The sequence below is a fragment of the Phalacrocorax carbo genome, chromosome 13 (assembly GCF_963921805.1).
Source record: "Phalacrocorax carbo chromosome 13, bPhaCar2.1, whole genome shotgun sequence".
Taxonomy (NCBI): Eukaryota; Metazoa; Chordata; class Aves; order Suliformes; family Phalacrocoracidae; genus Phalacrocorax; species Phalacrocorax carbo.
Genome location: NC_087525.1, coordinates 4,689,425 through 4,708,102, shown reverse-complemented (window position 1 = coordinate 4,708,102; position 18,678 = coordinate 4,689,425). Strand labels below are relative to the sequence as shown.

General features: G+C 55.2%; 3 protein-coding genes and 1 non-coding gene across 4 annotated transcripts; 3 read left to right on the top strand and 1 right to left on the bottom strand.

Annotated features, from left to right (window-relative positions):
- Nucleotides 1-1,468: 1,468 nt before the first annotated feature.
- EIF4EBP2 (eukaryotic translation initiation factor 4E binding protein 2) lies at nt 1,469-3,384 on the bottom strand. Its single transcript, XM_064464621.1, has 3 exons — nt 3,199-3,384; nt 2,309-2,485; nt 1,469-2,214 (listed from the first exon to the last, which is right to left on the bottom strand). Exons 1-3 carry the CDS (start codon nt 3,335-3,337, stop codon nt 2,183-2,185), a joined length of 348 nt encoding a protein of 115 aa, XP_064320691.1. The 5' UTR covers nt 3,338-3,384; the 3' UTR covers nt 1,469-2,182.
- Nucleotides 3,385-3,568: 184 nt separating this feature from the next.
- TRNAE-UUC (transfer RNA glutamic acid (anticodon UUC)) lies at nt 3,569-3,640 on the top strand. The gene has a single exon. It is a non-coding gene; the product is annotated as a tRNA-Glu (tRNA).
- A 712-nt stretch (nt 3,641-4,352) lies between these two features.
- Nucleotides 4,353-12,987, top strand: LRRC20 (leucine rich repeat containing 20). Its single transcript, XM_064464994.1, has 4 exons — nt 4,353-4,545; nt 5,705-5,854; nt 7,499-7,666; nt 12,395-12,987. The coding sequence occupies exons 1-4, from the start codon at nt 4,371-4,373 to the stop codon at nt 12,544-12,546; spliced, it is 645 nt and encodes a 214-aa protein (XP_064321064.1). The 5' UTR covers nt 4,353-4,370; the 3' UTR covers nt 12,547-12,987.
- A 1,175-nt stretch (nt 12,988-14,162) lies between these two features.
- On the top strand, nt 14,163-18,224 carry NPFFR1 (neuropeptide FF receptor 1). The gene is made up of 4 exons (XM_064464993.1): nt 14,163-14,215; nt 15,849-16,145; nt 16,960-17,059; nt 17,403-18,224. Exons 1-4 carry the CDS (start codon nt 14,173-14,175, stop codon nt 18,202-18,204), a joined length of 1,242 nt encoding a protein of 413 aa, XP_064321063.1. The 5' UTR covers nt 14,163-14,172; the 3' UTR covers nt 18,205-18,224.
- The last annotated feature ends 454 nt before the right edge of the window (nt 18,225-18,678 follow it).

Genomic DNA, 18,678 nt, shown 5'->3' with positions numbered 1-18,678 from the left:
GAGGAGCTGCCCCAGCGAGGCCAGGCACTCCCTCCCTGCTCTTCAGCCCCGAGCCTGGTTATAAAAGCGAACCAGGAGAAAGTCACTGGGATGGGGAACAGAGACAAAAGGAGGTCAGGAAAGGGGGCGTTTAGAAAAAAAAGTGGTTTCCCTCTGGCTCCTGTCTGTAAGTCAAGTTGCCCTCAGATATTTTCTTTTTTTTATTATTTTTTTTGGCTTGGAGAGCAGGTTTTCTGAAACGAGTCATTGTGCCGACAGCGCCGAGTCCCTGCGTCCGCAGTGGCCGTTCCCGCTCCGCAAAGGATGTCCTCGCCCCCTGCCGCTCCCTCGATCCGAGGGCCTAACACACCTCCTAGGATCTTCGCTTTAAGGAAAATATATTTATTTATATATAATATATATATTTGTGTGTGTCTTATCACCACCCACCCACACGCATATACATATTTCTACTTGCACTCACTCACTCATGCGCCTACGACGGCCGGCTGCACGTTCACGTCGCATCCCACCGAGCGCTACCCATGCGAGGGAAAAGACGGGAGAGACATCCCATTCCCTTGGGGTTTTTTTTGCTTTTTCCCCCCCAAAACAAGCAGCAGCCCCCCTCCTCGTGAGAAAAGCAGCTGGAAGATGGGAGCTCGCAACCAGCCGCCGTGCCGACCCATGCCAAACACACCTAGAGAAATAAATTACCGGACAGAAAGTGCACAAAACCTGCAGCACAGATGCCGGCGTGGGGCGTACCCGTCCCCAGCGCGCAGAGCCACCGCCCTGGCAGGCGACAGGTCCCCGGGGCTGGGAACCGGGGAGGGGGGACCCCAGTGAGGGAGGGAGGATGGATGGAGCAGGCACTCAGGTGGGCGCTGATAAAATGGCACTTGAGAAGGTTGCAAAGCTGTTGATGGCTCCCAACAGGCAGTATAAAAAAATAGGGGGGTGCTAGCGGGCTTAGGGGGCAGAACACGGCACTGCCCTGGTGTCCCCCACCACACACGCCCTCACCAAATGCTGCTCTTCCAGGCGAGAGTCGCACCGAGAGGGGAGAAAAAAAATAACCCCATCTCTAAGGGGTTTCAAGATGCCAGGCACGGGCAGGATGGCGACAACATTCCAGGCTGGCAAAACTACCGGCGGCAGGGAGTTTAACACAGAAACCCTTTATCCACGGCAGTAAGACCTGGTTAGGGGAAGCCCTGGTGCCAAAAGCAAGCGGAGGACGGCGCTGACGCTGGCACCCTGCAACCGGAGTGCCTCAGGTACAGCCACGATGCTCCTGGCTGCAGCATCACATCCCAGCAGCGTCTCACCCTGCATCCCCCCTGGGCACCCAGCTTTTCCTGAGACATCCAACGGTGCTGAGGGATTTTGCTCCTGATTATTCACATTTTAAAGGATGGGCCAAAAAAAAAAAAGCACTAAAAGCACTTTCCCGGAGGCGCTCGTCCCCAGCCCAAAAAAAGAAGCGTTGCCAGTAAAGTGCCCCTTTTAGTACCAAAAAAAATAAAAGCAAGGTTTTTTTTGTAACATATGGCTATGTCGCTCTGAGTCCTGGCTGGCGGGTTGGGGACGCAGCCCCAGTCGAAGGGTCGAGACGGAAGAAATACAGGTAGGAGATGCGGGCACCCGGAGCACCAAAGGGACCAGGCTGCCAATGTTGTCCTCCGTGAACGCCAGCAGGTCCCGGGAGAACTGAAAAAAACCCCGCCCCGGGGTGCAAGTGGGAGCCCGGTTTTAGGAGCAACGCTTTCCCCCTCCTCCCGAGAGGCTGCCCAAATTTTCCTGGAGAAGGGGCAAAGGGGGTGATGCAGCTCCAGAGCGCCAAGCTGCTGGCAACGGGAGGTTTGGGGTAACAGGAGGGGTGCTTTTGTGGGGGGGAGCATGAGGTGGCAGAAGAGGCAAAGGGATGTTTTAAAAAGAAGGCCGGTAGAGATCAGGCTGCCGGCGGGTGGAGGAGGAGGAACAGGGCCGGATCTGGAAGGGATGCTCTGTCTGGCACATGCTGGGACTGGTCACCCACAAAGTGGGGAGAACAGAGCTGTGCTCCCCAGAAAGAGGGAGGGGAGGCAGGCAGGGAGGGGGACGCCGGCAGGGACCACTGCCGCCTCCGCGGGACAGATCCTGCTAAGCCGAATGGGGTGTGCACAGGTCTGGGGAGTTGCTGCCTCTCCGTGGTTCCCGCTCAGATATCCATCTCGAACTGAGCGTCGTCCCCTGGCAAGAGGCAAGGGGAGAAGCGTTAGGGGGAGGTCACCCCCCCACCCACCCGAAATCCCCCCACCCAACCCCACCCCGGGGGGTCCCTTACCCATGGATGGCTTCCCCTCCTGGTGGTTCAAGTTGTTGGTGTCCACTTTGGGCTCCTCGCCGGCCGAGCCAGGGCTGGTGACGCCAGGGATATTGGGGAGGTGACAAGGCGGGGTCTGGGCCATGGGGGAGTTGCGGCGGTCCAGCAGGAACTTGCGGTCGTAGATGATTCGGGTGCCTGGAGGTGGGGGGGGGACGAGAGGAAGATGGGGAGGGATCTGGCCTGGCAGCGTTTGTTTGCAGAAGGAGTCTCCTGGCAGGACGGGCGCCCTGGCCAAGAACCTCTGCGGCAGCCCAAGGATAGGCGGGGAGGGCAGGGGGGGTGTGTGCTGCCGCCACCGCTGTGCCCGCTCTTATCTGGACACGGCGGGCGATAATTCGGCACTGGATAAACACCCCCAGCGACACCTGGGTACCAGCTGCCCCTCTGGGCGCTCGCCGCCATCCTGGCGCAGAGGCCTGGCAAACTCATGGCAGGGGTGGGAACCCATCCTAGGCATCCAGCACCCCAAAACGTCCCCCTGTGTCCCTTTTCCACGCTCGGGGTTGAGGGATGCTCCGATCCCGGGGTGTCAGGCTGGGACGGGGCACAGCCCCCTCACCCCTGCCAGTGCCCCGTGGGGTGTCAAGCCCACGTCCCACCGGGGCCGGCTGCTCCCCCGCACCGGGGGTCAGCTCCCGACCCCCTGCGGCCCCGCGGAAAAACAATACACCCTGCTCAAAGCGCTCGCTTTAACGGAACGGGCGGCAGGCGCTATGTACGTATATATACATATATATATGCACGATGCTTAGGCGCGATATAGGCGCGATAGGCGGCGTTTGGAGCGGCGGGAGCGCTCCCGTGGCGCGGCCGCCGCCCCGCAGGCCCCGTCCCGTCCCGCAGCTTACCTCCCGGGGTGGTGGAGAAGAGGGTGCCGCCGGGGGTGGTGCAGTAATCCGCGGGGAGCTGCGCCGCGTCGCTGAGAGCCACGGTGCGGGTGGGGATGGCCCGGCTCTGGCTGGGCTGGCGGCCGCCGGCGGACGACATGGCCCCGCGCTATTGTCCCGGCGGAGGCGGCGCGGAGCGGAGCGCCTCCCACCGCACACACCGCCCCCCCCCTCCCCGCCTCCCACCGCACACACCGCCCCCCCCCCTCCCCGCCTCCCACCGCACACACCGCCCCCCCCCCTCCCCGCCTCCCTCCCGCCGCCCCGCAACCGCCGGCGCGCCGCCGCCAGCAGGGGGCAGGCGCGGGGGCGGGCGCCGCTGCCCGCGCCCTCCCACGTGGTCTAGCGGTGAGGATTCCTGGCTTTCACCCAGGCGGCCCGGGTTCGACTCCCGGCGTGGGAAGGACGGTTTTATTTTGGGGATACACATACACCCCCCCCCAAGCCCCTCTCGGTGCAGGCGGATCGTCGTGCCTAGGGCTCGTTCTGCCAGCGCGTTTTGGCTGAGCCGGGCTGATCGAAGTCACCAAGAGAGGGGACGCATTCCCATATCCCAAATGTACCAACACAAAAAGTTGGGAATCCCACACTCCAAGGGCTACACCATCCCCACATCACCAGGAAAGGGGATGCATCCCCATAACCCAGATGTAGCAACCCAGGAGGTTGGGAAAGTTGTGTGCCCTGAGAGCCACACCAGCCCCAGATCGCTGGGAAAGGGTACGCATCCCCATATCCCACACCAGGAAAGGGGACAAGCTGACCAAAGTCGCCAAGAAAGGGGATGCATGCCCGTATCCCAAACGTACCAACCCAGAAAGTTGGGAACCCACACCTCAAGGGTGATACCATCCCCACATCACCAGGAAAGGGGATACATCCCCCATATCCCAAAGTACCAACCCAGAAAGTTGGGAAAGTTGTGTGCCCTGAGGGCCACACCAGCCCCAGATCACTGGGAGAGGGAATGCATCCCCATATCCCACACCAGAAAAAGGGATGTAGCCCCACGTTCCAAACATACCATCCTGCAAAGTTGGGAATCTCATACCCTGAGGCCATGCCAGCCCCAGCGCAGCCTCCCTCCCTCCCTCCCTCCTCTGGGAAGGCTGATCCCGCCGGTTATTTTTAGCATGCCTCTCCCAAGAGGCCAGAGCGGCTGGTTTCTCCCTGCAGCCGTGGATCCCCCCGGCCAAAGCGTGTCCCCGGCGGGACCGGGCGCCCGCATGCAGAAGAGGATGGGTGAGGCAGTGGCCCGGGTGGCCAGGAAGGTCAACGACACAGTGGAGAACAAAACGGATTCCCTTGGTAAGCCCGGGGTTCCAGCTCAGCTCCTGCTTAGGGCCCGGAGAAGGATTGGGTGTCCAGGAGCAGGCATCTATTTTTTGCTGCCATGATCTAAAAAAAGCTGTCAGCCCCCCCGCCCCGGGTGCTGTGCCTGAGGCTCCCGCAGCCCTGGGGAGAAGGGAAAGGCTCCCCAAATGGGCTCTCAGCCCTCCAAAGTTTGAGTGGGTTCCCAGCGAAGGCACATAATCCCATGGGACGTGCCACAGGGTTAAAGTCCCCCTTCGCAAGCGATGGCAGGAGCCAGAGTTCTCCCGGCATTGCCTTGTCAGACTGTTTTTCTGCAATTTCCCTGTTTCTAGCTATTATCTGATACCCACGCATCGTTCATCAAAAGAGAGATGAAAGCTACTCAGTTTTATTCATGCTGGATTCCCAGCCCTGGGGTACCAACCAGCGTACATACACCGAGAGCTTCATCACTCAGCCTCTCGACATACTCCTGAGTGAGATGATAAGCGGGGGAGGACCGAGCTTGTGCAGCCCCCACCCAGGCTTTGGGAAGGGAGCAGAGCCTAGGCGGGCATTGCGGGGCCAGGACACAGGGTGTCCAGCCCTTGGCACTTCCCAGGATGGGAAACACAGAAACAAAAATGACCAACGGGTGAGAAGCACAGCCAAATCCTCTTCCCTCCCCACTGCTTGCCACGGGGAAAGTTCCCATCACCGTGAGAAATCCAGCCAGGAGCATGCCCAGGGAAAGCCCTGCTTCATCTGCATCAGCACTGGAGGAAGCGTCCCTGGGATGCTCAACCTCCCACAGGGGCTTAGGGCCATAGGGAAGAGGGATTACTGAGGTTATTAGACACGGCCAGGCTGGCGGAGGGTTTGCAGGTGGACATTGCAGCATGGAGGCAAACACAATGTGATTTGGGGTTGAACACGCCTAACGCAGCACAGCCTTAGCGTTGCTGGTGGGAACAAACTGCTGGTGCTCGTGGAGGTCATTGCAAAGATCCCTGCAATGGAGAGGAGCACAGCTACAGCAGGGGACATTACAGCACTCATGGCTGGCAGCACCCAGATGGGCAAATGAGCAGTAAGGGGTGGAAAACAAGACAGAAAGCATTGCTCCATCCCAGCTTAGGTGCTTTATAAGGTGCCTGGGTCTCTCCGGGGGCAGATCTGGCCAACTGCAAGCTGATGACCTTCCCTGTTGGCATCTACAAAGCCATGAGGAGCGTCACGGAGGGCATCCACCATATCTCCCTGGCAAACAACGAGTTGAAGTCCCTTACCAGCCGTTTTGTCACCACCTTCAACCAGCTGAGAGGTAAGAGACAACCCCGACACCTTGCAACAGCCACTTCCAAAGCCCCAGGTCCCAGCAGAGAGTCCCCAGGCTGCTGCAGACGGGACACAGAACCAGAGAGCTTCTGTGCCGCAGTTTCTGCTCCTCCAAGCAGTAGTTCAGTCCCCAAAAAAATCCATTTTCCTTTATCCTTTCTGGCCCTTGCAGGACAAGGGCACTGGTTTTGATCTCACCCGCCCTCCCAAACTCATTCTCTGCCACCTCGAGCCACTCTCAGCAGTGGCCAGGCTGCTGCAGGGTCGCTCATCATCCTCCAGCTCCCCCCGAGGATGGAGCTGGGGATGAAAGAGGACAGGAAAGGCAGCCTGGGCGTAATAGTGTGTGGCAAAGATGGGGCTTTTAAGGCTGCAGAAGGCATGCTGGCTTGCTGCTGGCTAACTAGCCCCCATCATGAGATATCAGTGATAGCTGCTCGCTCCCCCCCTCGCTACAGGAGACTGGGACGGTTGTCAGTGCATGACTGGTGCCGTGAGGATGCAGCAAGAGTAACCAGAAGCAAATCTGCTAAAACATACTAAAACATCCAGAGCACAGTGGGTTTGAATGTTGGGGACTGCACGGGGGCTTTGCCTGCCTGCAGCAGTGCCTGGTGCTCTGGCAGCTTTTAAAAGCAAATATTTTGCTCATACGATGTACTGCACAAGTGCTGCCGTGGTGGGTACCTGGGGAGGCTTCTCCTGTTGTGCTGAAGCATCATCCGTGAAAACTCCCCTAGGCTGGAGAAAAGAAGCACATACATAGAGCAAAGGAAATCAATTTTTATTTTCTAGACAGCACAGTGAGGCCTGAGGCAGAAAAAAAAGGTCTCATTTCCCAGAAAAAGCTTTGTTCCACCAGTGAGCAAATCACTCTGGTGATGAACATGCTGGGCCTCAGCAGGGCTGCTGCAGGGGAGAGATGCCCTGCGGCTGGGGACAGCCTTACACCAGCCTCAATAAGGCAGGACCTATAAATACCAGGTTTAGCAGGGGTAGGGCAGCTTATGAGGGTATTTATAGAGCAGAAAGCCCTGTGTCACTGGAGAAGGGCACTGGGACAGTAGGATTTGGGTTCCTGTTCCCATGGCTAATGGCCTTTCATGCAGGAGTGCCACTCCTCACCCCACAGGAGCTCATTTCTGGCCAGGGGGAAAGCATCACAGAAGGTTAAACTCTGTACAATAGATACTTCTCACATATAAATACATTTCTTCCATCACTCTGTTTATACATCAGGAGGGGTTCAGGCACACCAAGATAGAAAACTAGCCTTAAGCCATGGCAAATGTTCACTGCAGGGGGAATTGCACCGACTTCACTAAGAAATACTGCTTATTTCTACAGCCCCTGCTTGCAAAATTCTGCATGGGTTTCATTAAGAAAGCCTGAGGAAGCCAAGAAACATATCACTCTGAAAAAGCAGCATTCACAGCAGGCAAAAGTATCACAGCAAACCACGGAGATGAGCAAAAAAATCCCATTTTTGGAGTTGGAATCCCATTGCTGGACCTGGCAGCCCATGGGGGACAGAGGCTGCAAATTCAGCTATGCATTAATTATCTTCCCACCTTCTCCCCGCCACCCCACCGCATCCCACCACCCCTCTCTTCTCTTCCCCAAACCATAGAGCTCAACCTGGCAGGCAACTACCTGCACCGCCTGCCCGAAGAGGTCACCTCCCTGCTGCACCTCCGGGCCATCAACCTCTCCCGCAACAGGTTTCGGCGTTTTCCTGAGCCCCTGGCTGCCGTCACTGCCCTGGAGACCATCGACCTGGAAGAGAATGAGATCACAGGTGAGAAGGACCTTTTCCCGCTGGAGGTGAGGGTGAGTGTCACCCCAGGGCAACCACGCTTCCCAGCGGTGGTGCCGATCCGCATCCCTGGCCAGGAAGGGATGCTGGCTTGAAGCTTTGCTTGTGGTCCACCATTCCCCACGGATGCAGCCAGGCTGAGATACAGCAAAGGGAGCAGGAATTTGGCAGGGGGAAGGGCACACAGATGCAGGAGAGATGCTAAACAGAGCTTTGTTAGCCACTTGCTTTTGCTAATGCTTGCGCTGTCTCCTGGGACAGAGCTGATGCAGGCATAGGGGGAAATCAAGCCTCATTCGAGCCACCCTATTCACCGCGCTGACTCAAAATCACCAGATTTAATAAAGAAAAAAAATAGACCTGACTGCAGAAACTGGCCCCAAGAATGCTGGGCTGGAATGTTTGCTGCCAGGCAAAGTAAGGGCACAAGCCCACCTGAATATTTACCAGGGCAAACAGGAGCCATAACACTACAAAAACTCCTAAAAAAAGTGAAATCAAAGGAATGGTAAGTGCTGCTCGCCCCCCAATCCTGCGGTTAGAGGAAAATCTTTTATGTACAAAGCTGAAGCCTTTGGAGTCCCCAAAAGCTGGGTGAGAGGGGCAGCTGCTGCACGTAGATAAAAGGGGATTTATTCAGGAGCAAGCTTTCAAAGAGCCCAGGCTGCAGCATCCCACAGCCCACGCAGATCCCTGGGGAGGCAAATATCAAGTCCACTCAATTTTGCTGTTTTATCTGAGATGGCTTCAGCTGCTGCTGGGAAAGCTGCTACCTGCAACACGAGTCTTATTAACAGCATCAGCTGCTCACTGGCCAGGCCTGTAGAAACACAAGACATTAAATACAGCTTCCATGGGAGCAGGTAAAAGACATAGTTTTTCCTCGCCCCTTTTTTCTCTCCTGCCTTCCAGAGAGAGCTCTCTCACTCTTCGTTCCCTCCATCACTTTTTGAGCTTAATTTGCCACTTTCAATCAGACTTGATGCAGGAGCTGAGGTCTCCAAACTTCATATTTCCTTCACATTTCATGCAAGCAGGCTGCTGCAAGAAGCGAGTACAGCTTTTTGTTGTTTTTATCCCTGCTTAAATGCAGGGAAGAAAGGATGCATCAAGGGTTGTCCCCAGCTGGATTAATCCTGGGGGAGATGGCAGCTAGAAAACCCAACTGCCAGGCTTGGTCACCTCCTGCCAGGCTCCCCTCGGCTGCTGTTGTGAAACTCAGGAAAAGTAATAACAGGGTAGAAATTAACAACTTCCAGCTAAAATGTTTCAGGGACATATCTTTGAAATGAGCACGATGCTGTCTGGCTGCAAAAATAAGTAAGATTAGCTTATTTTATGCATTTTGTGGAAAGAGAAGAGGTAGAGATTAGAAAGCCAGGGGCACTGCAGCCAATTTTTGCCAAGGAAACAAAGGTTTGGGTAACTGCACCCCTCCTGGTACCTCCCCAATACCTCCTGGGCTCATTTGCACGATGGCCTCCCAGGAACCAGCGCATCCCAAGAGCTGCAGCAGCTCAAGGCTTTCACACCCAAGGAAAAGCATCTCATCCCCAGTTTCACCTTCTGGGACCATGGGGAAATCTCCTGGATTGCCCTCAAGCCTTCAAGACCAAGCTTGCTCAGCACTGAGCTAGCACAAGGGCTGAGCTCCCTGCTCTTCACAGCACGTTGGGAGCATGCAGCCGGTCTGTAGGATGAACCTTGGTCCCAGTTATCTGTACATGAGTTTGCTCATACATATATGCATTTTTACATGCTAATACAGTTTTATATATTATTTAGGAGCTTGTATTTTCATATATACCTTTTCCTCCCACACTAGCCTGGCACAACAGGGGAAGGAGAGTTAAGGAAAGCCCATCAGCCTGAATTTCACTGGCATAAATTTTGTTTTTCCTTGACATCCAAGTAGATTTGAGCCCTTCACACTCATTTCACCTCAGGAGATCTTAGGCCAGGCTGTAGGAGATGGCATCTTCTTTTTCCCCTGCTGCCTGCATATACTACTCACCCACTATAGGTGGCTGAGGACCCTTTTTTGGCAGCAGGGCCTCAGAAGGAGCATCTGGTACATCCTTGGAGCACTTAAGGTATCTGAAAGTTCATCCAGGTGCCATTCTCCAGCCAGCTGAGCGTGGGAAGGAGCTGCCTTAGTAGTGCAAAAGCTGCCTTCTGCTGCCGTTTAGAATTTGGGGCTCAGGTTGCACTGCTTAGCCCAATATCTGGAGCAGGGTCCTCAGCTTGTTAAGAGACTGGTAGGTGAGAGAAAAATGGATGGGAGATGGAGTCTGGGGCAGGACTGGGCCTTTCTTCAGCAGCATGAAGGTTGCAGTTGGTCTGGGTTTTAGCGCTGCTGCTGCAGCCATGTGCTATTCTTCGTCCTGCCTGTCCTCTGCCCTCTCAGTGATGCTGAAGGAGCTGATAACAGGGCTACAAATGAGATTAAAAGCACCTTGCTGAAAGAGGGCTGAGTCACCTCCTAAGATGTATTGAGCTGGAGATGGTTTTCCAGCTAAAGGAAAACAGAAGTAAAAGGAGATTAATTAATGCCTGCCTGGAGTCTGTGGGCTCTGAAAGGAGCATTTAGTGCCATGAACTTCCCTTTTCATCTCAATGAGCTCTTAACCCTGGAGTGTAATTATACGTATATTAATGTCAGTGCTTTTATCTCTTTCCCCGCTCATTAGAGTGACATCAGATTAGCATTTTCAGCTCCCAAGTCCATGGGTCTTCTTGGTGCCTGAAGCTTCTGTTTCTCTTTTCCCTTATTCCTTGTTTAATGCAGAAGATGTTGAGACAGCAAGGGGGATGCTGGAGACCATTAGCAAGGCTGGGCAGGTTGCTGCTGGGGACAGCTGTGGCTGATTTTCTCCTCCTGAGCATCAGAGAGCCACTCTTAATTTGGGATAATGGCATGGAAAATGCATCTTTGTTAACAGCCACAGAGGAGCCAGCGAGTGGGTTTCCATCAGCAGGTTTGGAGAAGGCTGGCAGGAGCTGGTGGCCACCAAAGGCTGCAGGTAATGCTGAAACATGACTGGGAAGCAGCTCTGCTGAGCTGAGCAGGGTCCTTCTGCCTTCGATTTGCAGCCGTACGTGGCTGTGAGACCTTCAGGGCTGTTAGTGTTCATTACCCAGATCCTCAGATGCCTCGGCAGCCCTTTCATATCTGTCTCCTTGGATGCCTCCCAATGCCTTGGCAGCCCTTTCATCTGAAGGAGTTAGGTTTTTCACTCACTTGTTAACATATTCTGATCTAAAAAAATTACTGTTTGCTTTAATTATGGAAAAGCTTTTTTTTTTCCCCCTCCCCTTTTTTTGCTTAACTGGTGAAGCCAGCATGAATAATTCAGGCTCAAGCGTGAGTGCCTTATCCACTGGGGAGCTGGCAAGTGATGCTTCGGGTTGCTTATAGAGGAGTTTGTGGCTCCCATGGCAGGAGGAGAGGCTGCAGGGGGAAAGGATAGGCTGCACTGCATGCCTTGCCTGTCTGTTCATGCTGGGGGTGAGTCACCGTCCCTTACCTTGAATTAAGCTGCAGAGCTGGGCTGTTCCCACCCTGGGCAAGGCTTGCTCCCTAAAATACTTTCCTTAACTCCCTAAATTTAAGCAAAGCGGGGGTTTATCATTCTGCATAGCCTCAGAAGATCATTAAACAGAAAGATGTATAAAAAGTATTTTTGTGCATCAAGGGGAAAGAAAATTGTGGGATGATACAGGAGGAGTGGTGGTGAACATATCCACCATAAAGAAGAGGTATAAAAACATCCACATGAAGCTCAGCCTGATGAGAGAGATGCGCTGCTAAGAAATATTTGTATAACAGAAAATAGCACTGCTTTCTGGAGGGGAAAGAAAAAAGCCATCAAGGTGTTTGAATCTTTTTCCAGCATAAAATAAGCTTCATGGTTTAAAAATCACAAAATCACCCACCCAGCTATAATTAAAACAACGCAATTCAACTCCAGGTATAAGCAGAAGAAATCAGAGCTGGGGATATAAAAGGCTCTTGCCATTTTGGTGGCCAAATTAAAAATAAATTGTTCTTGGTAAACTCAGGCAGGTGGGCTTTTCAAGCCCAAAATGTTGTGATTTGTAACAAAAAGCTAAATCTACCATCTTTTAACAATCTTAATGGTTAGGTTTTTGTATCCGTCTCATTCCTCTGCTCTCAGTGGATTCGTATTGGGACCATCCAGAGACCTGCAGGTTAGGGCACCTTTTTTTTCCATGTTAAAAAGGGCTTCCTTTAGAAATCCTTCCTAAAGGAAAAGACCTGAATTCGTGGAAATTGCAAAATAGGAGGATGCCTGGCGATGGCCAAGAGCCATTTCGCAGCCTTTCCAACAAGGACAAAGAGCTCATGCTCTCCCATTAGCCTGGAAAGGGCTCTTGGGCATTGCAACACTGGGAATAAAATAAGGGAATAAGTCTTCAAATACCAGTTTAGCACCCCAGCACGGGTTTTTTTTTGACTGGGAGTACTGGAGGGCAGCATCCACGTTTAATATCATGGTGTTTGCACCTCACCAAGATATTTGAAGAGTCATATAATATTATTTGATTAAATTTCTGGTTTGATAGAAGCCTGGAGACAAGCAGGACCAGGGTTTTCCCATCCTGCCACAGCTTTCCCCCCTGTGCTGCTCCAAATTTGCCAGCAGCCAGTGCTGGGATGGGTGCTCACCTCGGCGTTCTTTTTTGCAGAGGTACCAGTGGAGAAGCTGGCCACCATGGCATCGCTGCGGAGCCTCAACCTGCGGGCGAACCCCGTCGGCCCCGAGGTGCGGCTGCTCGTCCGGCCCCTCGTCCCCTTCGACCTCCTGCTGTCACCGGAGGAGCCCGTCCCCGAAGCCTGAGAGGGCCTCAGGGTGCCCGGCCGAGCTGTCCCGAGGGGGGACTGCCTGTGAGAGTGGTTTGGCTTAGGTCAGTCCCTGCTACACCGCTATTTCTGTCCCAAATCCGCAGCAAGGCAGCCAGTGCATCCTTTTTATCCTTAATAAAAAGCAAGCAGCGGGGCTTAGCCACAAAGGGATGGCTCTGCCAGCTCCCGAGCTGGGGAATCTCCTGGTTTGTGTTTCGCCAGCACCTAGGGAGGAAGCGGAGCCAGGATGCGTGCAGTGCAAGGTTTGGGTAAAATTGGGGGAGTTGGATGCTCAGCCACATCCCTCCCACCTGGCCAGTGATAGGTAGCATCTGCTGCCCTGGTCCAGGGCCAGAACGGTGAGGGACATCCCTGCAGCTGTAGGGGTTCCCCTTGAATTGCTAATACAGCAATGTGCCAAATGTCTGATTAAATGTTTTCCTGTTAAGTGTGGGGGTCTTCTTTATATTTGCTGAATTTATGAGTTATCAGTTGTCTTTGTCTTAAAGAAGGCCCTTTGCACATCCCCGCGGGTGCTTGCTGCAGCTCAGACTGATGCCTCCGGCTGGATTCTGCCCAGATCTGAGCAGTATTTCTCTGGATTTTCCCAGGAATCTCTTTCCCATGGTTTTTCATCATGGAAATCAAAGCAACCTAGTGCCAGCACTGCTCACCCCATGGGTGTCCCTAGAAGCGTGCACCCACCTCCTGGGTGGTGTGGGTCTTCAGTATGTGCCATTTCCTTTCCAAGGAAGAAATGGGCTGTGAGGGTCAAGATATGGCCCAGGGAGGGTGGCTCCTTGGCAGGGAGGCCACTGCTGTCCATGCTGTTGTCCCTTGGTGGCTGGCTGCCTGCAGAAGGCTCCTGGGAGAAATCACAGCCGTTATCCCAAAATGCCTTGTTGAAACAACTCCCATGTTTGCCCCTTCGCATTTTTAAGCTTCCAGTGTTGGGGGATAGCTGGGGCAGCCAGGAATGGTTAGTCCTGGAAATACTTGACTTCTAGACCTGCCGAACTTTGGTAAAAGATGGTGGTAAAAGGGGTTTTTTTGATGTTGGCGATGATGGAAGAGCTAGAGTCGAGTGAAGCAGCTTTGGGCCAGCACCAGCATCCCTAAGGACCATGTTGCTTTTCCCCACTGAGTGGATGATTTAAACGGGGTGGAAGACAGGCGTCCTCCCTGCCCTTTTTGAGGCTCCCAGCATGTTTCCCCCCAGCCCTGGGATGGGAGAGCGCTGCTGGGGACACCAGCCATCAGCTAAAGAAGCGAGTGGCACCAAGTGCCATCATCAGCGTGGGGCCCTCCGGGGTGGCGAGGGATACCGGACCCTCCCCAGGGAGTAAACCCGCTCCGGCTCTCTCCTTGCCTCTCGTGGGCTGTCCCGCCCCGCGCTGCCTCAGGCATGGGGGGGTGCGTGCGGGTACCCCGGTATCCATGGCGATGGGAGGCTGTCCCCCCGCCGCCCCCCCCCTCCGCTGCAGCCGGCGAGCAGCCGCAACCACCGCGGCGGCAACCGCGGTACCGGCACCGGGGCTCAGCCCCGGGCGGGGGGACCGGGGGAGGGACGGGGATAAACTTCCCCCCCCTCCCCCGGCGGCAGACCCCCTCCGCTGCCCACATGCCAGCGATGCAGCCCCCGGAGCCAGGCTGGACCGGCGGAGGTGAGTACCAAGACCTAATTTATTTTATTTTATCACCAAAAAAGGTGTCCAGCCCCCCCACCCACCCCCCCCCGCGACCCCTATTCCGTCAGCCCAGCCTTTCCCTGCAGCGCTTTCCCATGGCCAGGCAGGGAGGTGGGTGGCCCATCACCCCCCCACCTGGTCCGCCGGCCCCTTGTCACCACATCCCAGATGGAGGATGCCTCCATCCACCTATCCATCCATCCGGCACCGACCGGGGGCTTGGCAGCCCCTTATATTCCTTTCCTCATCTTCTGTCTCGCTTTTGAAACCGCCTGTGATTCCTCAACCATAGGACACCCACCGTCCGCTAATGCTGCAAGACATTGCAGCCTGAAGAGATAAAGTCCAGCAAAGTTTCAGGCTCAATATCACAGGTTTTGGACAATCTCATTGCAGTCCTTGCTATGACTTCTGCTAATGAAGCCTCTTTATTAGCACCTGATGCCAACCGGCTGGAGCATCTTGCCCCAGCAACCCTACCTGCTTCCTCGCCTCTCCCAGAGGCTCCTTCTCTCATGCCGGTGCTGTAAACCCCCCCCAGTGCCTTTCTGAAGCCCCCCTGGAAACGTGTTGGCTGAATTCCCTGCCCAGGGCAGGGGTACAGACGCCAGTCAGGGCCTCCCTGCATGCCAGAACCTTGGGGAAGCCGGTGGTCCCGGTGGCTGGGAAGAGCATCTTGGCTGGCGAGCTGAGTGCCGGCACGGGGACGGGGGGATGATACAGCCGCCCACCATGCAGCGGCTTTGCAGTGCTTTCGCAGAATGGGGCTGACCTGCAGGCAGTTAGGCTGAGCCTTAAAGCAAAAATATGCCTTTTTCTGCCTTAAAATTGCAGCCTGGGTTTGCCCGGAGTAAGCCCTGTCACTGCTGCCGGCAGCTCCTGCCCGCACCCAGCACCCTCCTGCGTCCCTTCCTGCATAAAGCTGGGGAAACCCGAGGGTGGGTGCTGCACAGACCTGCTCCCCCTGTTAAATCTGTAGCAACAAAATGCCATCCCCCCCTCCATCAGAAGCTCTCAGGGTCCCAGATAATGGTTATAATTATGTACAATTATTGCTTTATATGTAAGGGGAGGGCAGGGTCTCCTCTTCCTCAGCACATCTCCCTCAGGTGCTGCGGCTTTGCTGGGGAGAGGATTTTAGGGGATCTCAAACTGCAAACCTCGGGAGCGCAAGGAGAAGCAGCAGCAGACACCCAGGAGCATGGATGCTCCCAGGCCAGCCATGCCGGGGACCACATGGACGTGGCTCCCGCACAGCCGGAGCAGTGTGGTGTCAGGACATGGATTCCTCTTCCTTGCATCATCCTTAAAAAAAAAAATCCCAGGAGAATAGGATGTCTTCTGGGCTGCTTTAATTTATCATCAAAATAATTATATAAAATAGTAATGATATAAAAAAATAATTCAGCCGAGGTGCTGTGGTACCTTGGGCTGTGTAATCCAACAAGAAGGAGACTTGTTGGGGCACTGAGATGATCCCAGCAGGACACGTCCCGGCCAGGCTGGGCACTGGTATAAATATGAAACCCACCTCCGAGGGCATTAAAAAATGAAGAGAATAATCGCTTTATCCTCTTCCAGCTTAATTTTACTGCCTTCCCTTCCCCAGACCCTTCCAACAGCAGCTGGCCCAACTCCACCGCAAGCGACAGCCACCTCCTGAGGGAGAACTACACCTTCTCAGCGTACTACCAGCACTCTTCGCCCGTGGCTGCCATGTTCATCCTGGCCTACACCTTCATCTTCCTCATGTGTATGGTTGGCAACATCCTGGTGTGCTTCATCGTGGTGAAGAACCGCCAGATGCGGACGGTCACCAACATGTTCATCCTCAACCTGGCCATCAGCGACCTGCTGGTGGGCATCTTCTGCATGCCCACTACCTTGGTGGACAACCTCATCACGGGTGAGCAGGGCAGCGGGGGGAGAGAAATTGTTGGGGAACATCACCCACCTCTGCCCCCGCCCCCCACAGGCCACCCCCAAATCTCCTGCCTGTGGGTGCTTTTTTTTTTGCTGCGGGTGAGGAGGGCAGGTGGTGGTCCCTCAACCACATCTGATGAAAGGTATCGTTTCATTTAGACCTACTGTTTTAGGGGGAAAAGTCCTTTTTTTTTTAGGTTTTGGACTTTTTTTTTGCCAAAATAAGTATGACTTTAATGCTACATTTACATATTTATTTAAAGTTCAGCTGTTCTCCATCAAGCAGCACTGATGAAAACCCTTTTCTTCTTGCACTGATCTTCACCCCACGCTGGCTCAGCTCTGCCCATTGACCTTTCCAAAGATAAAGTGTGGCTTTGGTATGCTTGGTGGAGTTTAGCTGAAGCGGTGGCTGGGGCACAGGGCAGAGTCTATTTATTGCAGGGTGCAATTTATTTATTGCCCACACCTTAGCGGGGGCCAAGAAACAAGACAAAAGCCCTTCTGATTGAGGTCAGTCCCCATGATAACCCTACGTAAGGGTAGGAGAAATTACATCCACCCTGCTCCTTGAGTTTCTGAGAAGTATAATATGCATTTTTTACTAATTTTGGGGGTTTTCTCCAAGCATCTGTACTGCTAAAGGCCATCTCTGTATGAGCCAAAAATGCTCCCCCTTAGGAGCAGCACTTAGCATCCCCCAGCAGCTACAGGGTGGATGAGGACATCTAGAGGGAGCTGCCGATGGACCCGTCTGAGCCAAAGGCACCTACAGCCTCTGCGGTGTCCCCTCGCAGGTTGGCCCTTTGACAACGCCATGTGCAAAATGAGCGGCCTGGTGCAGGGCATGTCCGTCTCCGCCTCAGTTTTCACACTGGTGGCCATTGCCGTGGAGAGGTACGTAGGTGCGGGGATGTGGGGACATGGGGCCAAGCCAGCCCCAGCATGTTCGGGTATCCTGTGTGGTTTCCATCACGGGAAAGCTCCTGGGGACGTGAGGAGTGTGTCCCAGCTCTCCAGAACGACCACAAAGCTGTCCATGGGTCATTCCAGCAAAGTGTCCTTCCCCATCTTGGGCTGAAAACACAAAAGCTGGAGAGATCCCAACCTGTCTCTGCCACCAAAAGCCATATGTAAAGAGCAACCCACACTCCCTTCCCAGCCCTGGGTCCTGGATGCCCTCCTTTCCCAAGGACATCTCACCAGGTGCCCAAAGCCAGCACCATCTGCCCTCCCGCAGGTTTCGCTGCATCGTTCACCCCTTCCGCCAGAAGCTGACGCTAAGGAAAGCCCTGGTGACCATCGCCATCATCTGGGTGCTGGCCCTGCTCATCATGTGCCCCGCTGCCATCACCCTGACTGTCACCAGGGAGGAGCACCACTTCATGGTGGACACCTACAACAATTCCTACCCCCTCTACTCCTGTTGGGAGGCCTGGCCTGAGACAGGGATGAGGAGGATCTACACCACCGTCCTCTTCTCCCACATCTACGTGGCCCCTCTCGCCCTCATCGTCATCATGTATGCCTGCATCGCCTTCAAGCTGTTCAAGTCAACGGCACCTGCCCGCGGCCGAGAGGAGCCGGAGGGGAGGAGGGTCTCCCAGAGGAAGGCCAAGGTCATCAACATGCTCATCATCGTCGCCCTCTTCTTCACCCTCTCCTGGCTGCCCCTCTGGACACTGATGCTGCTGACGGACTACGGGCGGCTGAGCGAGGGCCAGCTCCGTCTGGTCACCGTCTACGTCTTCCCCTTTGCCCACTGGTTGGCCTTCTTTAACAGCAGCGCCAACCCCATCATCTATGGCTACTTCAACGAGAACTTCCGACGGGGCTTCCAGGAGGCCTTCAGGGCCCCCTTCTGCTCGCCCCACCGCCATCGCCACCGTGGGCCCTATGCCCCCAGGAGCCACGGCCGCGGGATCCTCTTCAGTGCCCGCAACCGCGTCTTCGCCCAGGCACGGGCCAGCGACTCGCCACCCGCCTCCGAGTCGGGGCCGTTGGCGCCGCGCCGCACCGGTGTCCCCGCGTGGGACAGATGAGCAGCCATGGCCACCAGGCATCTCTGGACCAAGGGCTGTGGGGTGGGGAAGGGGGATTCGCCATGTCGTGGGCCGTGAGTCACCAAAATAAAGGCGTGTCCTGCTGACACCATGTTCCTGCCTTGGCTCCTCCACTTCCCGCAGCAATGTCATCCTGGATGAGGGGCAGAGGGGGGGGCCACCAACTGAGCCCACTGGCTTCATGGACCCCTGTGCCCAGCGAGCACCCCCTTTACCCAGTCCCAGCCAGGGCATGGGGCCGGGCAGCACAGGGAGCGGGGAACGGTGGCGGACAATGTATGCGAACAGGCTGTCTCTGCCATGCTTGGCCATGCCATGGAGAACCGTGCAGTCCCTTGCTGGACCACACCATGCCGTGCTGGCCGTGCCATGCCGTGCTGGACCACACCATGCCGTGCTGGACCACACCATGCCGTGCTGGACCACACCATGCCGGACCATGCCCTGCTGCTG

Coding starts and splice junctions, on each gene's coding strand:
- EIF4EBP2 (XM_064464621.1), bottom strand. CDS start 3,337: ATGTCGTCCGCCGGCGGCCGCCAGCCCAGCCAGAGCCGGGCCATCCCC. Junction 2,486..3,198: donor CTTCTCCACCACCCCGGGAG/GTAAGCTGCGGG, acceptor CCCCACCTCCAG/GCACCCGAATCATCTACGAC. Junction 2,215..2,308: donor GGAGGGGAAGCCATCCATGG/GTAAGGGACCCC, acceptor GCCTCTTGCCAG/GGGACGACGCTCAGTTCGAG.
- LRRC20 (XM_064464994.1), top strand. CDS start 4,371: ATGCCTCTCCCAAGAGGCCAGAGCGGCTGGTTTCTCCCTGCAGCCGTG. Junction 5,855..7,498: donor CACCTTCAACCAGCTGAGAG/GTAAGAGACAAC, acceptor CCCAAACCATAG/AGCTCAACCTGGCAGGCAAC. Junction 7,667..12,394: donor GGAAGAGAATGAGATCACAG/GTGAGAAGGACC, acceptor TCTTTTTTGCAG/AGGTACCAGTGGAGAAGCTG.
- NPFFR1 (XM_064464993.1), top strand. CDS start 14,173: ATGCCAGCGATGCAGCCCCCGGAGCCAGGCTGGACCGGCGGAG. Junction 14,216..15,848: donor GCCAGGCTGGACCGGCGGAG/GTGAGTACCAAG, acceptor TCCCTTCCCCAG/ACCCTTCCAACAGCAGCTGG. Junction 17,060..17,402: donor GTGGCCATTGCCGTGGAGAG/GTACGTAGGTGC, acceptor GCCCTCCCGCAG/GTTTCGCTGCATCGTTCACC.